Below are 15,285 nucleotides of genomic sequence, written 5' to 3' on the forward strand. Positions count from 1 at the left end.
TGTATGTGTGGAGGGGTGTACCCCGACAGCAGCATCCCCGGCCCTCTAGTTTCAGGTCCTGTTCCCCAAGGGGGGTTCTAGGTGGGGCAAGGCAGCTGTGGGGCCTGCGTGAGACCTATGTGGGTCCCTTCTGGTCTCCCCAGGCTCGCCACGCTACCTACGGCATCCGCAAGTGCTTCCTCTTCCTGCTGCAGTGCCAGCTGATGCTTGTGGTCATCCAGGTGAGCTGGGCCAGGCGGGCACTGCCCTCTGCCTGCTCCATTGCTCAGTTCGCTTTTGTAGGCACCCTGTAGGCAGATGCGAGACCCCCGGACCCTCCTCTCTGCCTCCATTGGACTTACCTCGTTTCTCCGCCCCTGTCAAACCCTCCTCTCCATCTCCAATGGCCTTGCCTCGTTTCTCTGCTCCCATTGGGTCCACCTTGCTTCTCTCTACCAGTTCCTTGCCTGCCTGGTGCAACTACCTCCCATCCTCAGCACAACCGACATCCTGTGGCTGTCCTGTTTCTGCTTCCCACTGCTCAGGTGAGTGTCAGGAGGTACTGGACTGCCCTGTGTGCTTATCCATCTGACTCCCATGGGTCGCTGTCACCGCCTCTCACCCAGTCTCTGCTTCCCAGCATCTCCCTGCTGGGGAAGCCCCCGCACAGCTCCATTATGTCCATGGCGACAGGGAAAAACCTTCACTCCATCCCCAAGAAGGTGAGTGAGTGGGCACTGTGGCGGGACCGCAGCTCAGTGGAGTGTGGGGAGCAGGGTGGCGAGCGAGGTTACCTGGGAGCCCCCACTGGCAGCCCAGAGGGGATGCCTGGCTAGTGACGCCTTCTCCCCCAGACCCAGCACTACTTCCTGCTCTGCTTCCTGCTCAAGTTCAGCCTCCCGGTGGGCTCGTGCCTGGTCTGCTTTGGCTTCACACTGCAGAGCTTCTGCGACAGCGCCCGGGCCCGCCACCTCACCAACTGTTCCTCCATCATGCTGAGCAGGTGTGTGCTGCCCCGGGCCTTGGGCCTTCCCCCAGCACCCCTGGCTGGCCCCCCCCCCCCTCTCCCTGGACCCCTCCCTGGCTGAACCTGTGCCTGGCTTTGGCAGCGAAGCGGACACGGCTCCGGCCTGGTTTAACGACTTTGCCAACGGGCTACTGTCGGCCCAGAAGCTGGCGGCGGCGCTGATCGTCCTGCACACTGGTGGGTGCTGTGGGGCACCCTGGGATGGGGCAGCTGGGGATGAGGGGCAGTCTGGGGTGCCCCGGGACCAGCCTGATGCCCTTTCTTCCCATCCTCGCCAGTCTTCATCTCTATCACCCACGTGCACCGCACCAAGCCCCTGTGGCGGAAGAGCCCCCTGACCAACCTGTGGTGGGCACTGACAGTGCCAGTGGTGTGAGTGAAGGGGCGGGGCCCAGGGCTGGTGGGTGGAGCCTGAAGTTAGTAGGAGTGGCCTGGGCAGGTAGATGGGGCCAATAGTGTGAGAGAGGGGCTGAGAGTTCCTCCCAGAGGGCATGGCTCCCCATTGGTGGGCATGGTCTTGGGGTGGTGGGCAGGGCCTGAGACCAGCAGCTGATGTGCAGAACTTGGTTGGGGCTGGTGGCTGGGCCTGGGACAGGTGGGTGGGACTCGCCATTGGTGGGCGATGTCCAAGGTGTGAGTGACAGGGTGAGTCAGTGACCAAACGGCTGGGCCAGTGGTTGGTGGACATGGTCTGTCTTGGGGGGGCCCCTTGGGCCGAGGGCTCGGTAGGAAGCTGAGCTCTGCCGACCTGGCCCGCCCGCAGGCTGCTCGGGCAGCTGGCCCAGACAGCAGTGGATCTGCAGCTGTGGACGCACAGGGCCAGCCCTGTGCACTTTGGCCCGGAGGATGTGCCTTTGCTGACGTGGCTCCTGGGCTGCCTGTCCCTGGTGCTTGTGGTGGTCACCAACGAGATTGTCAAACTGCATGAGATCCGGTGAGCGCTGCTCCACCCCTAGGCTCAGCCTGGGCCCTAAGGCCTTCCTTTCCCAGCTCTGCTTCCCTCTCTGTCTCAGCTCCTTTGCTGGTCTGGGAGTTATGCTTTAACCTGGACTTTGTTTCGGTTTGGGGCTGTACTTGGTACTGCTCAGGGCACTCTATGCATACTGGGTTCAAACCCTGGTCAGCTGTGTGTGCACATTTTAAGCCTTACTCGCTGTACTATTGAGTTGGCCCTAATCTGGATTTTTAATTTCCTGCCCTCCAGGGTCCGGGTCCGCTACCAGAAGCGTCAGAAGCTGCAGTTTGAGACCAAGCTGGGCATGAACTCTCCCTTCTGAGCTGCCCTACCCGCCCAGGGAGTTGGTATCATGAATGTTTCAGGGCTCAGGGGTCCATGTGCCTCATGGGGACACTTTGGGTCTCCTCCCCTTCTGACTAGGGGCCTGGGCCCATCAGAGTGCCCCAACTTTGCTTTTGTAACTGCGTATCTATGGGCTTCTGAGAACCTCAAGGGCCCAGTATATGAGCCTTTCCCAGCAGCAGCTGAGGCCAGCTTGTGCACTTGAGGCCATGCCAGAGGTTAGGGTGCTGTTGGTGTCTCATACCCTGTACCCTCTCTTCCTAGGGCCTGGACCCAGGGGGGGCTAAGCACAGCTCCCCCTCACGCTGAGACCGGAAGATGAGCCCTCGTGGCCTCAGCCAGTACCACTCACGTTGGCCATCAGAGTGGGTCTTGGGGACCTGGCCCAAGTGGGGTCTTCCACCTCCCCTCCCCGTCCCCAGTTCTCTTGTGTGAAAGTTTTTACTCTGCGTATTTTGTACTGGAAATGAGCCTTTTGGAACGAATGCAGACTGGTTTGTTTGTATTAAAACTTGTAAATTGCTGGAGAAAAAATATCCATGGCTGGTCCTTGAGGTGGCCACAGTGCCTGGGGCTCGGGTGAGAGGTGGGGGTCCATGAGGTGCTGCGCAGACTCAAACACAGGAGCAGGGCCATGTGGAATGACAATGACACTTTCATTGGTGTTAGTGGGATACGAGAGAGGGGGAGGGTCAGAGCCAGGGGCTGGCCAGCAGGGTGGGGTTCGCCTGCTGTGGTCCAAGGTCCCCCCCCACTCCTTCCACCCATGGGGCCTCTCAGGCAGTTATCTAGAATAAATTCCATTTAAAATATATGCATTTCTCTCTGCTTAAAAAAAGAACATTTACAGTTGAAAGTCTGGACTCTGGAGACCATCAGTTCATCCCCTGCCCAGTCCTGGGCAGGCCTTGGCAACTTATTTAGATATCCCCGGGGCCCCTAGGAGGACACCTCAATGCAGGGGGAGGGGCCCACATGAGGGGCAGGAAGCCTAGCCCCCCTTCTTCCTGGGGAGACATCGCCTGACAAGTCCCCGCCCAGCCCTCTCCTGCCAGCTACTCCTGGCACCTTCTAGCATCTTCTGGGCTGGGGCCAAGGCAGCAGGCAATGCAGCTCAATCCAGCATGGCATCCAGTTGGTCGGCCAGGGCATCGAACATGGTGCTGATGTCATCCAGGATGTGCTTGGTGGAGGTGCCAGCGGGGCTGTAAGGGGCAAGGAGGGGACCAGGCCTGATGAGCTGAGTGGGCTGGGCACCCCAAACCATGTGTCTTCATTCTGACCCTTCCTAAAGCAGAGGTGCTGCTGTTCCCCTCCAGTGCCTGAGGCTGGGGGAAGTCACCTCTCAGACATTTTTTTTTGGCTTTTGGGGCCACACTGGCTGTACTCAGGGGTCACTCCTGGGGGCTCAGGGGACCCTATGGGATGCTAGAGGTCAAACCCAGGTCAGCCACTTGCTGGGCAAACACCCTCCCTGCTATACTAGGGCTCCAGTATTTTTGAAAGTTGGGGTGGCTTCAACCAGTTCCATAGACTAGTTCTGGGTAGCTCCAGACCGGGGCTTTTGTTGCAGTGGTGGGTCACTCACCCTTCTCTCTCCTCAGCGCTGATGCTCTTCTCGGCGGCCCTCAAGGCAGCGGCCAGGGAGGAGCTGGTCTGCTCCAGCCTCTGCTGGGCCCGGGCCGGGCCTGGTGGCCGCACGCTCTCGGGCCTTGGTGGGGGCACTGGGCGGGGGCCGGGCCGGGCCGCCAGCTTAGGACCAGAGAAGGCCAGCTGCGTGCTGGCTACGGATATGGACTTGGGGGCTGTCCCTGCAGAGACAGGGCAGGCCCGTGACGTGCCTGGGGGTATAGCAGTGGCCAGTGGACCCTCTCCTGGCGCCATCTCACCTGCTCCAGGCACCTTGAGCAGAGCTGTCGGGGGTGCAGGGAGCTCGGGCTCTCGGGACTGCCATGTCCCAGCTGTATGTTCCAGAGCCGGCCCAGGGCCAGGGGGCGTGAGGGGCTGTGAGGGGCTGCTGGGGGCCACGGGGTTCACAGCTCCTTCACCTGCAGGACTGCTGGGCTCAGGCCGCGAAGTAGGAGCAGCTGGCACGGGAGCCTCGCTGGGGGCCTGGGGAGTTGCTGGTGCTGTGGGGCTGGAATTGGTGCTCACCACCCCAAAAGCCTCCAGTGCCGTCTGCAGCGGCTCCCGCTCCCGACACCGGGGCCGCCGCTTCACTGTGTCAGACTCAGTGAGGTTGAAATCCAGGCCCAGGGGCAGGGCCGTCTCTCGGGGTGCAGGGCCAGCGGGCTTGGGACGCTGCTTGATGGTCAGGTTGCCCTCCTCAGCGAACGGCAGCCCTTCCCCAGAGCTGCCCCGCGAAGGAGGTGTTCCCACCGTCCCCGGCTCCTCCTCTTCTGTGTCCGAAGCAGGGCCAGCAGGGGTTGGGGGTTCCGGGGGTTCGGAGGGACCCGCTGGTTCACTCAGTGTCCGCCTTCGGGGTCCCCCGCTGCCCTCCTTGGGCCCAGGGCCAGCGTCCACGGGAGGCGGCTCAGAGGTGGGCCCCGAAACGGAGCTCAGGCGCTTGGGGGGTGGGGGTGGGGGGCCTTTGCGACGAGCCCGCAGGGCAAAGGACTGGCTGCGGGGGGTACCTCGAGCTGGGGTCAGGCTGGGGCTAGTCCTGGCCAGGGTGCTGCGCCCTGGTCTCCGAGTAAGGGTGGCGTAGCTGCTTAGGGCACTGCCCACTGGCCCTGGGCCCTCCCCGTCCGTGTCCCCCTCTGTCGAGCCAGAGCGACTCAGGCTGTGTGACCTGCGCTTGGGCCTCGGAGGATCAGGGGGGATGGCCTGTGGTCCAGACAAGTAAGAGAAGGCTCGAGGTGCACCTGCATGGGGCCCTGGGGCTGGGCTGGAGGTTGAACCCTGGGGGTGCATGAAGACATAAGAGGGGGCCCCTGGACCCGGAAGAGGGGAAGAGAGCTTCAGGGGCCGCTCGGTGCCTTCTGGCAGGTTTCTCTCAGGTGGGGTCCCAGGGTCACCCCCGCTGGCCGGAGACATGGGCTGCTCTTGTGAGTGGCCAGAGCCCCGTGAGCGTGCACCGATGCTCTCTTGGCTGGGGGAGCGGGCGGGGGGCAGGGGCAGGGGCTCAGAGGCCCCCCCGGCCATGGCCGCCTGCAGCTCGGGGCTCAGCTCGCTGCCCTGAAACGTGAGGAGGCGGGGGCCACCTGCAGTCCCGGGGCCGTCCCCATTCTCCAGCCCCTCGATAGCCATGAGCTCAGGGTCTCTGGCTGGCCGATGGCCGCCTTCACCCGGCGAGTCCCCCTGCAGCAGGCCCCGGCGGAGCTCAGCCAAGCGCTTCACCCCCAACATGAGTTTCTTCTGGTGACCTGGGGAAGCAGGTGGAGGGCGGGTTTGTCAGGAGCTGAGCCCCGACAAGGTGGAGCCCAGTGGTCAGTTCCAAGGAGTCCCCACTTAGCCCCAGTGGGGTCCCACCCACCCAGCTATCAGCCCTAGGGAGGTCCCCACTCCCCACTTAACCATCAGTCATTAGAGGGTCCTGACCCAGGGGAATCCTCACCCAGCCAGTAGCCTCAAGGGGATCCCACTTAGCTGTCAGACCCAGGGGAATCCCTCCAGCCACACCACATCACTCACCTAGCTTGTTGACCCCAATCTCCTGCAGCTCCTCCCACGTGAGCTCAGCCACCAGCCCCATGGAGTCATAACCACTGCACACGAGTTGCTTGTGGTACTGCGGTAGCCCTAGCGCGCATAGCCACTCCAGCAGGTCGGCCTGAGGGAGAGGCGGGCAATGTCACCGGCACGGTTGGGCTAGCTGAGGGGGGGACACATTTGTGGCCTTGTCCCCCCCGAGGGTTTACTCACCGGGACATAACTGGGCAGCCACTCGGCGATACTCAGCTGGGCAATCTCTGAGGCGATCTTCTTCCTGTGGCCAGGCTTGGTCACCCCGATGGCTGTCAGGTCCTGCCGGGCATAGTGATACCCTCAGCCCTGCCTGCCTGCTATGCCTGCCCACCTGCTTGTTCCTTCCTTCCCTCCTTCCCTCCTTCATCCCTCCCTCCCTCCCTCCAGGAGGCGTTGGTGGCGCTGCCCACCTCGGGTGTCATTCGGCTGATGGTGGGCACGTCATAGCCGGCCTGCAGGAAGTGGGCCGTGTAGCCCTCCAGCTGGAACTCGCTCAGCCAGTTGTGGATGGCCTGAGCGTCCTGGAGAGATGGGGTGGGGGGTAAGCTGCTGGGACCCTTATGTCCCTGAAAGCACCACCTGGGCCTGCAAGTGGGGATTGGAGCCTGGGTTGGGGGTTGGCACCTACCTTCCCCTCTAGCAGCTGCTCCGGCCTCACGTCCTGTGTGAAGGGATCCCCGGGACGGTAGGCAGCTGCAGGCCGGTGGCTGAGGTTGTCTATAGGGTAAGAGGAACGGAGAATCAGGGAAGGGATCAAGATGAAGACGCCCCCTATCCCCTCCCCAGCGCCTTTCCTCAGCCCCCTCGCCTACCTGCTAGGAGCGAAGGGTGCGATGCAGGCAGCGCCAGGTCCTCTCGGGCCAAGGGCAGTGGCTGGGACAGACCAGACATGTGAAGAGGCCGAGAGTGTGGGGGATCTGGCCACAGGGGATGAACCCTGCCCTGGCTCCCCTGTACTCCCCTCCCCTACCTGGGCATTCTCAATCAGGAGGCCGGGGCCATGGCCGTTAGTGCCCTCGGAGCTCTGCCCGCTGCCGGCACTGCGGATGCTGCCTACGCTGCCCTCGCTGCCCACGCTGTTCCGGTCACCTGCTGTGGGGCCCAGTAACCCAGGGTCAGCGCCCCAGCGGCCGACAGCTGACTGGCGGCCTGCCCCGTGCCCTGCACCTGGCCCTGCGGGAAGGAGTACCTGGGCTGTCGGGGCCGAGCCCCCCATGCTGCAGAGAGTCGTCAGTCGTGGGCTGGGGCGTCCGTGGGAAGCCGGGGCGAAGCGGGGTGGGTGTGGACGGGAGGCGGGCCACGGGGAGGCCCACCCGCTTGCTGACCACCTCCACGATGCCCGGTGGGAAGTAGCCCACTCGGTCTGTGCCTCTCTGGCTCTCGTGTATGTGGCCCTTCCAGCGGCCGTCAGGGTGCTGCTCCAGGACCTGCGGTTGGGGGCACAAGAGGGGTTCTGTCTATTCTCAGCAGGGACCCTCTTCACCTGTGCATCCACTCCCACAGACAGCCGATCCCTGGGCTTCTGGGGCTTGGAATGGACCCTAAACCGAATGGTCGCTAACTGGCCTCGGCTGGTCACTGATTTCTTTAATCCCCCATTTGGCTGCATTTAGACACAGGAATGCCTGGGCCACAACCCAGTAAGGGTACAGGGATAAATCTCAGCCCATTGGGGCCGGAAGAGAGCAGAGAGGGGAAGGTATTTGCCTTGTACATGGCAAATAGGTTCCCTGCATTCTGAATTCCCTGCATCCCATATGCATTAACCAATTCTAGCCAGGATTCCTGAATGCAGAGCCAGGAATAACCCCTGAGCACTGATGGATGTGGCCCCCTCCCAAAAGAAAATTTCAGCCAAAGCTGAATCCAGGATTCCTGCCCACCCTACTGATGATCAGGTAACCCCACTCAATCAGTTGGGGGTGTCTCACCGTGATCACGTCCCCCGCCCGAATATTGAGTGCTGTGGGATCGTGAAGGTTCCAAAAATCCTTGAGTGCTCGGACCTTTAGTATCCCCGAGGCTTCTAAGAGAATGAGACCAGGGTTACAAGGGGGCAGCTGCTGAGGGTGTCTGTACCCCCCTGCCCACTGCTGGGTCCACGGCTCCTGCTCCCTTCTCCCACCCGCAGGTGGGCAAGGAACCAGGCAGGGCCCTCACCCCGCAGCAGCTGCTTGATCTCCCGGCTGGCCTGCGAGGTGGTGAACTGGTTGACGATGTCCAATGCCGTCTGATTGTAGGTGTTACGGATGTTTGCGTCCACCCCACCCTGCGGACACGAACCCACCAAATAAACACCCCAGGCCCTGTTTGCCTCCACCCCCGAATTCCCTGGACTTGGACCAGTCCTGAGGAGCAGCATTTTCCATATTTTTTTTTTTTGGTTTTGGGGCCACACCCAGCATTGCTCAGGGGTTCCTCCTGGCTCTGTGCTCAGGAATCACTTTTGTCAGGTTCGGGGGTCCCTTTGGGATGCTGGGAATCGAACCTGGGTGGGACATGTGCAAAGGTGCAAAGCAAACTTCCCCCAAGTTGTGCTATAACTCCGGCCCCCAGTTTCCAGATCTTTACAGAGGAGGCTGGGTAGGGCTGCGCTTGAGGTGCCTAGCAGTGGGTGGGATGTCCCCTTGGGTGGGCCTGGATCTCACCCACCTCCAGGAGCAGCCGCACCACCTCGGTCTTGCCGTAGAGCGCAGCCTCATGCAGGGCGGTGCCAGTCTTGGTCTGCCGGTTGATCTCGATGCCGGCTCGTAGCAGCTGCCTGCAGGTGGGCCGGGGAAGCACGGCCATCAGAGCGGGGTAAAGAGGGCAGAAGGACTTCGAGGGACTATGCAGAAAGGGAAGAAGGAAGTAGGAGGGACAGCGGGTACCTGATGACCTCCCTGTGGCCGTTCTTGGCAGCCAAGTGCAGGGGTGTGGTGTAGTTGGGGTCGCACGGGTCCTTGGCCTCGCCCTCCAGCAGGGCCACGCAGAGGTGGCTGTTCAGGAGCAGCTGGGTCACCTGCACAGACAGGCTTGGTTCGAGATGCCGGGACACCCCAGCCTGCCCCCCCCCAACATACACACCCCACAGAGGCCCTGTGAGGCCTCACCTTGAGCCGCCCGAATTCACAAGCCAGATCCAGGGGTGTCTTCTTGGCTTTGTTGACCAGGCAGGGGTTCGATTGATGCTGGAGGAGCATTTCCGACTGGGGATGGATGGGTGGGCAAGAGCACCAGGTGAGAGACCCTCTCGGGCTAGCTAGCACACTGGCTGGTTCCCTCTTCCCCCAGGGGCACCCAGGTTCACGTACCACCTCGTAGTGCCCGTACTGGGCAGCCAGGTGCAGTGGGATCTGCCCGTCCAGTGAGGCTGCATTTACTGCCGCAGCCGCTCGCAGCAGCAATCTTACAGGCTCCAGCCGGCCCTGCCAGGCTGCGTAGTGCAGTGGGCGCATACCTGGTGGGGGTGAAAGGCCAAGAACAGGGGATCAGAGGACACTTGGTGCGGGTTTGGTCAGGGAGAGTCGGGGCTGTGACCTCACAAGAGCCCTGGTCCTCCCACGCTGAGGAGGGGTGTTGGTGCCCCCTATAACACCAGAAGGGGAAGTGTGGGGGGGACATTCAAAGAAAGTTGCCTGTCCTGCACGTATGAGCCCCTGGGTCCCAATCCCTAGCACCCACAAAGTCCGCACTGGCCATGCAGCTCCAACTGAGGCAGGCAATTAAGTCAGGGTGTGCTGGGCTCCCCAGGGCTCTCACCGTTGCTGTCCTTGATGTCCACTGTAGCCTGAGCCTCCAGTAGTAGAGCGATGAGCTCCAGACTGCCCCCCAAGGCGGCGTGGTGCAGGGCTGAGAAGCTGGTGGGAGAAACACAGGTAGGTAGGGGTGTCAGGGGCGGTCCCCAGCTTATTCAGGCTCTTCTTCTGATGGCCCGGCCCAGCCCATCCAGTCCCGGGGGCTGGCAGGGACCCACCGCTGGCCTGTCACACCCCCCCCTTCTCCTACCCCGGGGCTGCCGTGGGAGCGCTGAGCGCTGAGTGGCCATGGCATGAAAGGGCCCAGTGTCTGCCTGAGAGGCCTATTTGTGTGGCCGCCGGGGAGGGAGCCGTGGGAGCGCCCGTGGGGCCCCCTCCAGGGAGAAGAGGGGGCTCAATAGGAATCTGGCCTCAGGAGGCCCCTCAGCAGCCGTCAGATGGACAGGGCTGGACAGGGGTGCTCGGCAAATGCACTGAGTGGAGTGGGGGAAGGGGGCCAGGGGGGTCACCTCTGTCCTGGGGTCCTCCACTCACCCATCAGCATCCTGGGGCCCCACTCACCCATCAGCATCCTGGTAGTTGACGTTGAATCTCTTTGTGGACCCGAGGAGTTCTGCAGGGGTGAGCAGGAAGCTGCCATCAAAGCCCCCCAAAGAGCCCTCTACTCCCAATCTAAGGAGGGCCCCTTTCCCTCCACCCCCGCAGCTGACCTGGTGCGCAGGAGAACACCTGTCCCATGACTGGCTCTCTCCAGCCACAGCCGGTGCAACCTGCGCTCCTCAGCCCGGCCCTGCATGTTTATAGGCCCAAAGGGGGTGGGCAGGGGGCTGGCATGCCCGGCCCTGGGTACACGGGGCCCACGAGTGCATGGTTGGCATTCCTGCCTGCCTCGGGCAGGAGGGTCCCATTGTACCAGAAACGAGGGGGCAGGCAGAAGGGAGAGTGCTGATGTTTGAGGCTCTAAGCACCATGCCAGGTCTTGTGGGCCCAGGACATGCCCAAAAGGAGTGGGGGCGGGGGAGAAAGGGACACACTGCTAGGCTTGAGCTGTGTGACCCCGGGGAAGTCGCTTAACCATTCTGGCCCCAGCTCTGCCAGGCGGGAGTCACGAGACCCTAGGCAAGTGACTTAACCTTTCAGGGTTATCCATGAGGGTGGGGCTGTCACACCACTGTCAGCGAGCCTCAGGGATGAGGTCATTCCACAAAGGTGGGTATGCCCGGTGCCCCTCTGAGTGATGAGCTCAGAAACAGGCAGGTGCCCCCCCCCACAGGAACCGGGCATAGGGAGAGAGGGGCAGCCCTCATGGAGTGCCGGCAGCGACAGCGTCCTGGGTGTCACCAGCTGGATCTCCCACCTCACGCCCCTGCCGGGAAGGAGGAGGCGCACCCCAGGCTGGGCACGATGCCAGACATGCTGGTCCAGGCTTGTCTGGGGGGCCCCCCGGTGGGCCTCTGAGTCCCCCAGCAATCCAGGGCCCCCTGTAACAGGGAGGGACAAGCTGACAGCAGGGCACATGGGGTGTGGACGGGAGCAGGGGGGCCCCCACTAGCTACACACTTAGCCACAAAGGTAAATCCAGAGCCGACGAGTGAGGAGTGACGCAGGGCAAAGAGGGTAGGGACTCAGAAACACGCCCCCCCATTTCCTCCAGCCCCCTTGGAAAGTCCTGGTCACACACAGATCCATTCAGGGCCATGGAAGGGACGGAAGGTTCTAGAAGCAGGAAGGGCACGCTTCCGACTCTTGCTTTTCCCTCTTCCTGGCTGGGTGGCCTTGGCCACCCTCGGGGTCCCTCTCTGAGCCCCCAGTGAAGACAAGGGACTAGACAGAGTCCTGCATCCGGCCCTCCCGCCGCCGGGCCAGGCAGCATGGACAGCTCTGGGGAGTGGCAGGACAATGCGACAGGAGGGACCAACCGGAACAGGGGCCAGGCGGCTGGGCCGCTCTGTTCTCTTCTGAACAATGGCCGGAAAGGCGGCGGGAGAGGCCCGGGGAGGACGCAGGACCCAGGAGGGACCTTGGCGGGGCTCCGGGCACTTCCCCCTGGCCTGGGGCTGCAAGGGGGCGCTCCCGATTTAGGCCAGAGCAGAGGATATGAGCTCAGCGGCCCCCAGCACACCCCATTTCCTCTGGCCAGAACAAGGGACACTGATGAGTGGGGGAGGGGGGCCAGGACAGCCCTTTGCTCCATTGAGGCCAGAGAGCACCTGGTCTCCTGATCCCTCTTTCCACACAGTCCCCCAAACTCCCTAGAAGCAAGAGGCAGACACAGCACTGACAGCTTCCACTACCTCCCGAGAACTCTCCGGTGCCCCGAAAAGTGTGTGATTTGCAGGGAGTCTGGCTTTGTGATCTGGGGGTACTCCTCTCCTGGGGCGGGAAGATTGTCTATGAAATTCTATTTTGTTGTTTAGTTTTTTGGGCCACACCTGGCAGTGCACTGGGGTTACTTACTCCTGGCTCCATGCTCAGTTTACTCCTGATAGGGCTTGGGGGACTATGGGATGTGAGGGATCGAACCCGGGTCAGCTGTGTGCAAGGCAAACACCCTCCCTGCTATGCTCTCGCTCCAGCCCCCAAGGTTGATGTCATTCTGACGTTACTGTAGGTTCTGACCTTACCCGGCTCCAAGTGAGGTCCCACGGAAGCAGGCACAGGGAGCCCTGGTTGGGGGGGGGGGACATCATCACCCAGTGGGGTTCTGTCCACTAACTGATGGGAGAACCCATCAGTGCTGGAAGCGGAACTGGAAGCTGGGGCCCTGGCATGTAAAGCCTGTGCGCAGGGCTCAGAGCCTGCCAGGGACATCCTCTGTATCCTCAATTTTTCCAGCATCTCATCTCAGAGGACTGGCCAGGGAGGTGTGGGGTGGGGGCAGGCCCAACCTCATAAGGGACCCCACGCCTGGTTCCTGTGTAACCTCAACCTGGTCATGTTCCCTGGGAGTTAGATCTGGGGACCTGTCCACCTCCCAGTTCCCTCGGTAGCTGTTGGGGGGGGGGGAATGGAGAGTGCGCAGACCCTACCCCATGTGTGCCAACTTGAGGCTCCCAGGTACAGGGAGGCCAAAACTAACCCAGAGGTGAGAGGGGGTGTGTGGTCACTCACTTCCGGGCCTCCAAAGTCCTTCTGAGGGACTCCTGGCCCATCCCTGTCTACCTTTACCTCACCCAGGGAAGAACCCGCCCCCTTTTCTCCCACACCCTTCTACCTGCCCTGAGGACCCTTAAATTCCTTCCCCAGCCCTGCCCCTGGTGTGGGTGGGAAGAACCGAGTGCAGGTAGCCTGGGGGCACATTTCTGCACCCAAGTGGCTAGACCACAAGCTTGCAGTCACCCCCTCTGCTCAGGATGGCAAGCAAGGGAGCCCCAAGCATGATATCTTTGGGGGTACCCCCAGAGGGGCCCCTTGCTGCAGAGATCTCCAGGAATTCCATTTACCCTGAACCACCCAATAGGTAGAGATGTCACGGAGGAAAGACTTGGGGATAGAACATGGAACAGTTTCAGGGGACACGGGCTGCTACTGGGGCTCAGGGGGGTGTAGAACACGGTTTGCTCTCCTCTAGAGCCCTACTGCCAGGAGCCCACAGAGGGCAGTGACGAAGGCCAGAGCACTAGCACATTTGGGAAGTTGTTTGCCTTGCATACGCTGACATGGGTTCGATCCCTGACATCCTATAGAGTCCCCCAGGCTTCGAGGAGTAATCCCTGAGCGCAGAGCCAGGAATCAGCCCTGAGGACTGCTAGGTGGAGTCTCAAAACAAACAAACCAAGAGAACAAATTAGAGGGCACAGTGAGAAGGACTGGGAGGAGGTAGCACGGAATTAGGGGTTCCTTGAACTCAGGGCTCAGGCCCAGCACAGTCCCCGAAAACTCCTAAATAAATGTTCTTCAGCCCATTCATTCGACAGAGTCCAGGCGGTTAAAGCCCAAAGAGGTTGAGATGCCCAAAGATGCTTGGCAAGGGAGACCATCGCTCTTCTGGCTCTGCCCCAAAGACTTTTGAGGTCTGGCCCCTCCCAGCACCCCCTGCCCCCAGACTGCCCTGTGACCTGAGCAACTCAGGGGTTCAGAAGCAAGACAGCACCACCACCACCCCTCCGCAACACCCTACTTACTTGTCTTCGCTGCTTTGACCTTGGCCACTAGCTTCTGCACGCCTGGCACGTCCCCATTCTTCACGGCAAGGATCAGGTCCTGCTCACGCCCCATCCTGGCCTCTGGGCGCAGGGGTGTAGGGGAGAGGCAACGGTGCAGAAGGGCTGGGAGGCGTCAGCGCCCCATGCCTGGGCCCCACAAGGGGCCAGCAGGCCTCCTGGGGAAGCTGTGAGCTGTCCCAGGCTTTTGGGCTTCAGGTCGGAGGCTCCCTCAGGGTGCTTAGTGAGAGGCCCTCACTGGGCTGTGAACTCTGGTTTGCTCTTAGCCCAATGTTTTGGGGTCCAGCTGGGATGGGAACTGCCGATCCTTCCGGCGTGGCTCAAGAACACCCGTGCGTGCCCCAAAAGTTGCCAGCATTCCTTGTGCCCAGGACGACGGGTCTTGGGATTCAGAAGGTGGTGAAAGCTGTGCCCCACACTGAAGAGCGTAAGAGTGCCTGTAAGGAGGGCAAAAGCCAGGCTCAGAGGAAGAGCAGAACAGTATTCCTGGGGATATTGGGGGCCCAGCTCCCCACACTGCCCTTAAGACTCCAGGACAGAGTTAAGGGTAAAAAGAGCCTGAGCTGAGACTGAGTGTTGTCTTGGGGTGCAAGTGGCACTCTGGAATCGGGAGGCTGAGTCACGGAGCCACTGAACCCCAGGGCACCTGGCAGCACCCCAGCCTTGGGCAGGAGGGGCCCTGGCAGCCCTGGGAGGCCAGGCCAGCAGCCTCAGGCTCCGACACCCACAAGCTGGCAGCCGTGGAGGTGGGGCCCGGGGTGGGTCGGGCCGGGCCGGGTAGGGAGGGGAGGACCTGGGCAGGGGTCACTGGGCAGCAAGTAGGAAGGTACCTGCCGGCTCCGCCTCCCGCCCTAGCTAGCTCGCTCGTGGCCAAACACCTTCGCCCCGGGGCTCTTGCAGAAAGAGCGCGGAGGGAAGGAAGAGTTGGGGAGCAGATGGCACCCCAGTTCTGCCGCTGGCCTGGGAAGGTTCTCAGCACCTGTTGCAATAGGCTGAGCCTGGGACGAGGAAAAGTGGGGAAAGCAGCTGGGCAAGGGATGAGAGGAGAGGAGAGAGAGCTGGAGGGAAGAGGGGGTTACAGCCGGGAAAAGAGGGGCTTCCCAGAGGGGGTTCCCCAAAAGCCTGAATCCGAGGCCCAGCTCCAACTCCAACTCCAGGGGCAGAAAAGCAGTGCCTTGGGGCTCCTGGCTGCCCCCCCAAGATCCCCTCTCGGAGCTAAACTCGGAGCACCCACGGTCCTCGACCAAACAACCAGCCCACACCAGGGGGAGGGCGCCCCTGCAGATCTCGGGGGTCGGGCCGGCTCCCCCGCCCCCCGGAATGCCCGTCCGGAGCGGTGCCATCCCCCGCCAGGCCAGGCCAGGCCAGCCGGACCCACCCGGGAACAAAGCA

At 62.0% G+C, this 15,285-nt stretch overlaps 2 protein-coding genes across 5 annotated transcripts in view; one reads left to right on the forward strand and one right to left on the reverse strand.

The window, feature by feature from the left end:
* Positions 1-2,840, forward strand: part of TMEM94 (transmembrane protein 94) — a 32,998-nt gene extending 30,158 nt beyond the window's left edge. For all 3 annotated transcript variants that reach the window (XM_049776120.1, XM_049776118.1, XM_049776119.1), the window contains 8 exons: positions 144-221; positions 439-524; positions 620-701; positions 834-982; positions 1,089-1,183; positions 1,285-1,378; positions 1,770-1,940; positions 2,211-2,840. In XM_049776120.1, coding sequence (XP_049632077.1) covers positions 144-221; positions 439-524; positions 620-701; positions 834-982; positions 1,089-1,183; positions 1,285-1,378; positions 1,770-1,940; positions 2,211-2,283 — 828 coding nt within the window. In that variant the 3' untranslated portion in view covers positions 2,284-2,840. The remainder of the gene's footprint in view (positions 1-143; positions 222-438; positions 525-619; positions 702-833; positions 983-1,088; positions 1,184-1,284; positions 1,379-1,769; positions 1,941-2,210) is intronic.
* Positions 2,841-3,307: 467 nt separating this feature from the next.
* Positions 3,308-14,293, reverse strand: CASKIN2 (CASK interacting protein 2). 2 transcript variants are annotated; one of them, XM_049777523.1, is made up of 19 exons: positions 13,855-14,293; positions 10,292-10,343; positions 9,735-9,832; positions 9,287-9,432; positions 9,086-9,181; positions 8,864-8,994; positions 8,646-8,754; positions 8,154-8,262; positions 7,925-8,019; positions 7,183-7,420; positions 6,964-7,085; positions 6,806-6,866; positions 6,622-6,710; positions 6,404-6,514; positions 6,171-6,272; positions 5,940-6,078; positions 4,196-5,671; positions 3,895-4,117; positions 3,308-3,511 (listed from the first exon to the last, which is right to left on the reverse strand). In XM_049777523.1, exons 1-19 carry the CDS (start codon positions 13,946-13,948, stop codon positions 3,421-3,423), a joined length of 3,582 nt encoding a protein of 1,193 aa, XP_049633480.1. In that variant the 5' UTR covers positions 13,949-14,293; the 3' UTR covers positions 3,308-3,420. The 2 variants fall into 2 exon arrangements, with proteins under 2 accessions (XP_049633480.1, XP_049633475.1); XM_049777518.1 differs by having other exon boundaries at positions 3,895-5,671.
* Between the last annotated feature and the right edge of the window lie 992 nt (positions 14,294-15,285).

The sequence above is a fragment of the Suncus etruscus genome, chromosome 1 (genome assembly GCF_024139225.1).
Source record: "Suncus etruscus isolate mSunEtr1 chromosome 1, mSunEtr1.pri.cur, whole genome shotgun sequence".
Classification (NCBI taxonomy): Eukaryota; Metazoa; Chordata; class Mammalia; order Eulipotyphla; family Soricidae; genus Suncus; species Suncus etruscus.

Excerpts from the sequence above, each read along its gene's own strand:
- CASKIN2 (XM_049777518.1), bottom strand. The coding sequence starts at position 13,948 with ATGGGGCGTGAGCAGGACCTGATCCTTGCCGTGAAGAATGGGGACGTG. Across the intron at positions 8,755-8,863 it reads GGCCACAGGGAGGTCATCAG|GCAGCTGCTACGAGCCGGCA; the intron begins GTACCCGCTGTC and ends GCCCACCTGCAG. Across the intron at positions 6,273-6,403 it reads TCAGCCGAATGACACCCGAG|GACCTGACAGCCATCGGGGT; the intron begins GTGGGCAGCGCC and ends TATGCCCGGCAG.